This window comes from Nannospalax galili, unplaced genomic scaffold (genome assembly GCF_000622305.1).
Source record: "Nannospalax galili isolate Female #2095 unplaced genomic scaffold, S.galili_v1.0 scaffold368, whole genome shotgun sequence".
NCBI lineage: Eukaryota > Metazoa > Chordata > Mammalia > Rodentia > Spalacidae > Nannospalax > Nannospalax galili.
The window spans coordinates 2,129,158-2,138,443 of NW_008359963.1; the positions used below are offsets into that span (position 1 = coordinate 2,129,158).

The 9,286-nt window shown below is 49.0% G+C and overlaps 1 protein-coding gene across 1 annotated transcript in view; it reads right to left on the bottom strand.

Annotated features, from left to right (window-relative positions):
* Positions 1–233: 233 nt before the first annotated feature.
* Ccdc185 (coiled-coil domain containing 185) overlaps positions 234–9,286 on the bottom strand; it is a 13,273-nt gene continuing 4,220 nt past the window's right edge. Inside the window, 10 exon segments of the mRNA XM_029559014.1 lie at positions 234–489; positions 491–523; positions 525–604; positions 606–857; positions 860–927; positions 930–1,073; positions 1,076–1,195; positions 1,198–1,423; positions 1,425–1,647; positions 1,649–2,221. Coding sequence (XP_029414874.1) covers positions 234–489; positions 491–523; positions 525–604; positions 606–857; positions 860–927; positions 930–1,073; positions 1,076–1,195; positions 1,198–1,423; positions 1,425–1,647; positions 1,649–2,221 — 1,975 coding nt within the window.

Sequence of the window (9,286 nt, forward strand, 5' to 3'; positions counted from 1 at the left end):
GTTTCAACTCAAGACTCACAAAGCCAAGCAATTTTCTTTACAATTACCCCCCCCACACACACTTTCTCTCCCCTACCCCCATCTACACCATCCCAGGGAATCAATGAACTAATTCATGAGAGGAAATTGCAGCTATGTTAAATACTTTTTAAAAAATCAATGCTTGATTATAATTAGATTATAAAGCAGAATCATATGGTCACATCTCCTCCAGCTGGCCAACTGTGCCATCTTCATTCTGGGTTCTTGGTTGATCCCTGCAGCTGGTCATCTGCTGCCACCTGAGCAAAACAGCTGTTGAGGCCAGCTCCACTCTCTCTCTTGGAGGCCTGGGGAACATTTTGGAACTCCTGGAAGGAGGGATCTCTCCTTCCAGAGATCTGTTCCATCCTCTGCTCATTCTTCTTGATGCTCTCTTTGATGCTCTCATTGTGGCATGTCTCCTTCTCGGCTTTCAGCTTCAGGATGTGATGGTTCCTCTCGTGCATGGTGCTGCGCCACGTCCCAGGTGGTCCCATGCGCCACTCCTGGCCTGCCTCACCCTCTGCTCAGCCAAATCAGCCAGTATCCTCTTGGGCACCTCCACCTGCCTCTGCTCTTCCGAATCCCCCAGCGCGCCACCTGACTTGCTGGAACTGCTCTGCCTCCCTCTGGACCTTCTGCTGCCCTCGCTGCCACTCCTTGATCCGCCGCTCCTGAATCTCGTGGGACCTGTGGGAACTCTGCTCCAGCGACAGCTTCCTGAGGAGCTCCTCGGCCTCGGTCTAGCTGACCATGAGAACGCTACGGGCCTGGAAATTGACGGGGAAACTCAGGCTACTCTCCTGCACCTTAGTCTGATCCTGCCCCCCACCCCCCCGCCCCCGCACTGCTGCTTGGGACAAGCTGACTCCAGCCTGTTCTGCAGCTGCAGCCTGTTCAGGTCCCCAGGCTCTGGAGCACCCTCTCCTGCTCCCGCAGGCGCCGGACCTGGCACTGTTTGAGGCGCTCCGCCTGCATGTGCGCCCTGTCCTGCTTCTCCACGTCGTGGTTCTCCTGGTTGTCTTGTGGCTCCTTCCTGCCGCTCTCCGACAGGATCTTAGCCTTCCCTTCGCCTGGCCATCCCGCCCCAGGCGGAGCTGTTCGAGGCCCCTGTGAGGCTTGTGCTGTTCCTTCTGTGTCTGCCATTGCTCTTGAGTCTGCTGCAGCAGAGCCAGCGCTCTCTCTCCAGAGGCAGGTGGACCTTCTGGTCTGAGCGCTTCAGCTCTTCCCAGGCGACCTCTGCCCGATGCTGCAGTTCCCGCGTCCTCTGGGCCTTCGTGAGCAAGCTCAGCACCAGGGCCACAATCTTCTGGTCCCTGGAGGACATCACCGCCTCGTCCAGCTTGCTCTTGAGGACCTGAGCTTGCTGGCTCCTCATCTCTTTGTTGGAGGTTGGGGGACTGGGAGTACTGGCCGGCTAAGGACTCAATCGGATTGCCGCTGCCCCTCTTCTGGGCGCACACACTGGCGGGTGGCTTCCGGTACTCTTGGGGGTGCACACGGGACTTGTCGGGGAGAACTGAGGAAGGGGACCACAGACCCAGGTGTCTGCACACCGGCACTGCCCACTGATCTCCAGTCTGCGCCTTTTCTAAACCCAAAGTTCCATCGCTCGGGCACTGAAATCTCCCCTGGGGTTCGGCGGGACCAATCTCGCTGGCAGGGCTGAGGTTGATGCGGTGGTTGCTGCTGCTGCCAGTCCCGGCTGGACTTGGTCCATGCCTCACCCCAGGCTTCTTCCCGGCGCTTGCTGCCTGACCGGAGCTTCCTGGAGCGATCCAAGGGCCTGCCGGCCACGTGGGTCAGGTTGTGGCTTTCCTGGGACCAGGCGATGTGGCCACGCCGGCGGGGCCACGAGGTGGGGCAGCAGCTAGGGTGCAGCCAGGCCTCCCCTGCCTCACTCTCCGCGCCTGGAGTCTCGGCCCAGGGGTTTACCGACGACTCCCGCTGGCCCTTCTGCCCCGGGAACTGGGGCTCCCAGAGCTCCCCATAGGACTGTGGAGAGAAGTGGTGGAAGCCGGCCAGGCTCCCTTTCCGGCAGGTCCAGAGTCTACGCGAAGGGCCCTCCCTCCAGGGGGCAACTGGGGCCGCCCGCCCCGCCCTGCCCTCGGATCCCGGGATCCGTGTGGCCTGTGACGCTCCAGCCACTTCACAATGCGCTCTGTGACTTCGGGTCCCCGCAGGCCTCAATGCGCCTGGGCTTTAGTGAGAGAGGACAGAGTCTGGGGATAGATGCTTGGGAGGAGCTGGCTGGAGGGTTGTAGGAAAACAGAGCTGACATTTAGAGATGAGGGTCCTGATGTTTCAGGCAGGAGTTTGCACTGTTGAATTAGTGGGATTGTAAGCGTGCCCAGTCCAAAGGCGGGCATCACCCTAAAAATAGAATGCAGAGCAGTGTAGCGGAAGGAGGGAGCGAGAGCGAGTCCTCTGAGTCGCATCCCTATTATTCCTATTCTGATTTTTGTTTTGTTTAAGTTTTTATTTTCCGGGGGGTGGGGGGATGCGTGCCACAGCAGGCGTAGGGAGATCAGAAGACAACTTGCAAGAGCGGGTTCTCTCCTTTGACCACGTGAGTCCTAGGGAATCACACTCAGGTCTTCAGGCTTGGAGGCAAGCACGGTAATCCGATGAGCCATCCGCCTAGCCCGCAGCATCCCTAACCTGTGCGCCTCTGCAAAGTGTGCAGGGAAACAGCCAGGAAGGCACCCCAGTCTGCAAATCCACCCTTTTACCACTTTACCTTTGCAACCCCAACGCATGCTTCAAGGTTTATGTTTTTAAAAGTTAGCACAGCAAAAGGACATTTCTGGTTTTTCCCTAATGTAACAATTACAGCTTCTGTCAAATCGCGAATGTTGCCCATGTGGTTTGGACATAGCATGCAAACAAGACATACAAACCACATTTCTTGGCTTTTTGTCCTTTTCTCCAGTTTTGTGACACTTTTTTCTTGCTGAGGCACTTTGGATTTATATAGGCAAATGAGTATCACTTTTCCACTGTCAACCCATGTGATATTGGACAAGTCGCTTTCCTGACCCTCAAGTTCTGGATTGGAGTGCTGCAAATAACCAGCTGTGCAAGGCCAGCACTGAGGTGGTGAAATGGAACCCTGTGGAAAGCCTACCACTGTAGTGACTTAATAAATGTTATTTTGATATCCTGCTAAGTTTCCATTAAAAGTTTTAACACTTCATGTATGAGTTTACAAAAATTTCTACAGATTCTTAGCTTCAGAAAAGATGGACTTATGGTAGTTCTGAAGCAGCTGGGGTAAAGGATACCATGTTGAAAGGGGTGACTCCAGGTCTGTCATATCACAGAGTGCTGTGGGTTTTAGTTCAATTATTTCCCTTCCCTGTGAGCTGAAGATACGCCTCCAAACTGTGGTATTGAAATATAATAACAATGATGATGGTATTGATACGTGGGGACCAATAGTGAGGATGGAGCCCTAATAAATGGGATCTGTGGCCTTGTTCCAGAGCAAATGCATCCCACTGTATGAACACTAGTCCCAAAGGGCTGTGAGACTGAGAGTGAGGTGGGCAGAGCCAGAATAGCATTGAGTACAGTTTGTTGAGGACTTACTGACAGATGTGTAGTTGTGGGTAGCAGGAAGAGTAGAGGGTTCCCCATGACTTGGGTCAGAGGTAGGGGACATCAAGTGGTCAGGACGAAAGTGACTTCACCCAAGTTAGAATGTATCCAGTTTAACTCAAGGTTCTATCAACCGCATCTGGAGTGTTCCTGGGCTCATGGTACCAGAGTCCAGGTTGTAAAGCTCTACCTACTGCTTGAATGGCTGATTCATAGAGATGTATCCCCAGGCCACATGTGCCCCAGGATAGTTATGAATATGGTATACCAAAAATCATAAACTTACTATGAAAATTTATAAGATTTTTAAATTCCATTGCTTAATTCCCAAGCATGAACTTTGTAGAGTACAATACTATACTACAGTGTCAAAAGGTTAGACATGTTGGGTGCTGGGAAACTGTGTTAGGCAACCAACCAAAGCTGCCAAGGGGCAACCATGACAATTACCATTCAAAATGACTCTGGTCAGTTCACACTCAATCCACAGAGCATTTATTAAAGGAGGGATAGCAGGTGACTCGGGGTAAAGGTTCTTGCCACCAAGGCTGACAACCTGGGTTCAATCACCAAGGACCCCCCCACGCAGTGGAAGGAGAGAACCAATTCCCCCAAGTTATCTTCTGTCCTCCACATGCCCACTGTGGCATGCATGTGTGTGTGTGCACACATGCACACACACAAATAAATTTCATAAAAAATGTTAAGAAGATGAATACTAAAAGTATCTCAGACAGCTTCCTGTTCTTCTCTCTGCCATGTGAGGGCACAATGACTAGAAAGGCCTCCCTATCGGGCACTAAGACTACCATGCCTTGTTATTGACTCTCTCAGCCTCAGAATTGTGAGAGATGAATGTGTGTTGCTTTTAAGCCACCTGGTCTGTGGTATGTTGTATCAGTGGAATGGACTGAGATGGGGTGCAAAAGAAAGTTCTGGATAGCATTCTCCAAAGATAATGAGTCATTAGAGAAGAAAAAGGAGTGCTTTCTTATCCCTGTCTTTCCTGACACGTATCATTATGTCTGGATTGGGTTGTTGTTATTTCTCACTGACCTTAATCATAGAACACAGCAACACCAAGAGACACACTGAAGAATCTCCTGTGCTCCAGACATAATCTTCCTTACCCCCATTATGGAGAAGCAGTCCAAGATCCCCCTGGTCATCTGGCTCCGTCACCCCTACTAGCACTGTATTTCTTTTCTTAGTATGTCAATTCTAAGGCATCAGAAGCCCAAAGTGACCTGGGGGAAGTCTTAGTTCAATGGAATGTTTGTAATGCCTCCTGGGAGGGGCAACTCTCCTTTTTGGAGTACGGACTTCTAGACCAGCAGAGCACAGGGTTGTAGGAACAGGAAGCAAAAATTTACTGGTGGGTCAATAGGGGCGATTGTGACTGGTACAATTCCTATTTCCACCCCTCAGTTCTTGGACCCATGAATCCTAGCTATGGGAGAAACACTACCATATATTGGATGCTGATTCAAAAGATATACAACCTTCTGGGGAACCTTGCCCAAGTCCCCCAGGCTGTCGCCACCTAGCTGGCACTGTAATTTCATCTTTAAAAGACGATTCTACCATTCTATCAAGCCAGCTGTTTCAGGATGGTGGGAAATATAATACCAGTGGATTCCATGAACCCGAGCTCACTGCTACACTTCTTTGGCTGTGAGGTGAGTGCCTTGGTCAGAAGCTATGCTGTGTGGAATGCCACACCCATGGATAAGGCATTCAATAAGCCCAGAGATGGCAATTTTAGCAGAAGCATTGCATGTACAAAGGCAAATTAGAATAAGCATCTACTCCCATAAAGACAAAGCATGGCCCTTTCCATAGTTTCATGATAGAAGTGGTCTGGAATAGCCAGCCTGCCTCCAGGCTGCTGACCAGCTGCCCTGGGCAATGATGCTGTAATTATGGGGTTGTTGTCAGTTTCTGATGCAGGTGAGCTTTGGTGAGTCAAAGTCCAGGTTGGAAGGCCAAAGAAACTGGAGTCTGAGATCAGTAGCGGAAGACAACAACCCAGTGCTGGTGGCAATGACAGACACTCACCCAGCAAGAAGCAAAGGTGGGCAGGCAGGCAACACTGCTTTTCCTCCAGACTGTGTTTGTGGGCCACCACTAAGAGGTACCCCTCCCCCGAACCCCAGTCTGAAGGAAGGTCTTCATCTCTCAGTTAATCCTTTCTGGAAACATCCTCACAGACTGCCCAGAGGTGTGTCTGTTAGTTGATTTCCAGATCTCAAGTTGGCAATCAGATTTAACTATCACCTTCACCCATGCTTATGGAAGTAATCCCAAATAAACTCATTAATCCACCAAGTTGGATTTAGATGGAATCCTTCCTTTGGTCACACAACAATGTTGTGTGTAGTCACCTTAACAGAGGTCTGAGAGGAGGGAGGAGTTGGTTCCAGCTGGATCACACACATAAGAGATGAAATAAAAGATGAAATTGGAGCTAAATTCGGGAGGACAATAGGATGTTGGGACAGGGTTGAGCAGGGAGACACATCTGGCTGAGGATGCTGCATGGGCCACAGTGTGGAACCTCCGATGCCTGGCATGTTGGGGTTGTGTGTGTTTGGTAGTAGCGGCGCAGTGGAGCAGCCAGTGATAAAGCCAGAAAAGCGAGCTGGGCCAAGATTCTCTCAGGCCTTCAATGACAAGCCAGAGAACATGGCTTCCTCCCCCAGGTGAGAAAGTTCCAGCTGTGTCCAGAAGAACTCCAGGACCTCTGGGCTCTGCCTGGACCCCAGAGCAGATAGGGTCATGAAGTCTTTAGGACAGACTCTGAGGGTCTCTGTCCCTGCCCTACCCAGAGCAACTTTAGATTTTAATCTATTCTATATCCCTGGGCTCCTAGGTCAAGTAGATTGAAAAAAAATTCCAGGGTTCTTCTGCATTTAAAAGAAAAAGAAATATTGAAATACACCATGCAGAGAAGAGTTGGACAGTCAATAAAAATGTTGAAGGCAGAAAAGTTATCCAAAGGAACCTGTGTTTCGAAAGCCCATCCTGGCAAGTGTGAATGGTAAGTGAGAAAGCTGAGGGGCATTCTGGGTGAGCGGTAAGGGTGTATGAACCAGGACAATGGGAAGGAAAGAAGGGTGGAGCCAGAGACAGCTCAGCAGTCAAATGACTGGAACCTGGAGATGGAGTGAGTTGGGGAGAGTTTCCAATCTGAGCGTCAGTTAGAAGGTAGTGATTCTAACAAAGATATGCAGTCTTGGACCAGGGAGATGGCCCAGTGGGCAAAATGCTTGCCACACAGCATGAAGACCTGAGCTTGGGTCCCCAGCACCCATGCAAAAAGCCAGACACAGAGGTGTGAGATACAATTCTAGCACTGGGGAGATAGAGCTAGGTGGATTCCTGGTGCTCACTGGCGGGCTAAATTGGTGAGCTCCATGATCAGAGAGAGACCCTTTTGTAAAAAATAAAGTGGAGAGCAATTGAGGAAGACACCTTCATGACCTCTAGTCTCCAGACACTTGCACATGCATGCACATACAAACACATGCACACACGCACTCACAGAAACACATACATAGCACACACAAGAAAAATATTTGCAGTCTAGGTGACCTTGAGACCATTGGTGGTGGAAATCAGGTGAAAGAAGTGGTAACAGCAAGCAAACAACACAGAACGGACAATATCTATAACAAACTGATGAGACACGAAGAGAAACCTCCTTAAGGAGCCTGCTGAGAAAGTTCTGGGCCTTGGAACACAGCCACACCTGCATCTTCGCATCCAGTTATGACTCTTCAGAGGGGCCCCAGCTCGCAAGTCCTATCTGCTCTTCCAAGAGCACATGAAAGAGATGTTTTGCGAATGCTAAGCTGCCAAACATCCCTCGACACTGAGACAATCGGTCTGTCTTTTATTTGGCAGTAAAATCCTCACTGGATTCCACTGAGTGTCTCAGAACATGGCATTCTGCCAAACGAAGACCTGGACGTCCTTTCTTAATTTGTTAGAGGGTTGGAGAATACGGCAAATGTGCGCTGACCCCACAATTCAGATGAATACATGGGAGGGAGGTATGTGCTATACCCTTCCTCAAAAGAGACTGATGGAAACCCCTCTCTCTCTCTCTCTCTCTCTCTCTCTCTCTCTCTCTCTAGAGAGAGAGCCCTCTCTCTCTCTCTCTCTCTCTCTCTCTCTCTCTCTCTCTCCTCTTAATGATTGGATGAGTCAAAGGGGAGAAATCAGCTAGATACTAAGATGTGGTATGAGCACTTGAACATGAATAGTTCAAATTGACATGTGCTGGAGTATAAAATTAGCATTAGAGGCTCAGCTGTTAAAGAGTACTTGCTGCTCTTACAGGGGACCTAGGTTCAATTCCCAGCACCCACATCAGGCAGCTCAGAACTGCTTGTAACTCCAGCTCCAGGGTATCCAACACCCTCTTCTGGCCTCCACAGGCATACACATACACACACACACACACACACACACACGGCACACTCACACATATACACACAGATACACACATACACACAAATAAACAAATCTTACAAACAATCAAAAAACCCACATTGGATTCCAAACACTTAATATGAAAAAAGAAAACAATCCTAATACTTTTTCTTTTACATTGGTTCCATTATAAGATGATGGCATTACAAATCCATCAGACTAAGTGCAATATATTGTCAAAATTAATTTCACATCTCACACTTGTTGCCACCAGAGTTCTCTCAGGGTCTCCTTGCACGATCAGACAAACCATATAATATATTTTTATGTGAATTTATTGTGGTTTATGCCCTTGGGTAGGGAGGGGGTAAATGGGGAACTTGCACAGAGACAAGCACTCTTGCTCTGTGGCTCAGAGGCTGCCACTTCAGATGCTCCTGCAGCCCACCCATGTCTCTGTTAACTTTTGCCCACGCATCTTGGGGGGCAATCTCATCCCAGGTTGGTAAATGCCTCTTCTCACGTCCATGCGGTTGAGATGCTGGGGCCATCTCTCTCTCCATGCCTGCTGAGTTCCTCTCTGCTCCCTGCTTCCGTCGCCAGATGGCACAGAAAACCCCTCCCCAGTCCATTTTTCGCAGCAGGCCCCGGGAGACACTTGTTATGAAGTGAATACTAGTAAATTAAGAAATTACATATGTGTAGATACATCATTATTTTGTGTGAGAAAGATCTTTTGAATTTAATTTTAACTGACACAAAACATAAACATTACATATTCGTGGGATGCTGTGCAATGCTTTGTTGTATTTATCTATTAATGTTTAGCTCATGACAAACATCTGTCTCTTCAAACATTTATCTTTCCTTTGTGGTGAAACTTTCAAAATCCTTCCATCTCCCTTTTGGGCCTGTACCATACATGATTGTTATCTGTAGTCGGCCTACTGTCAGTAGCACATAAGAGCTCCTTGCTGTCATGTGACTATTACTTAGACCCCATTCCTCAACCTCTCTCCCTCTTGGCATATTTCTATTGAGCAGTGCTGTTCTAAATAATAAAATCCTCCCAGCACTCAACATGTTGATAATTGTATTTTATGTAAACCTGTTGATTATATAAAATCTTTTTTTTTCTTTTGAGTGTGTGTGTGTGTGTGTGTGTGTGTGTGTGTGTGTGTGTGTGTGTGACAACTTTGAGGGGTCCTCGGGTGCCTTCCATTCTTTG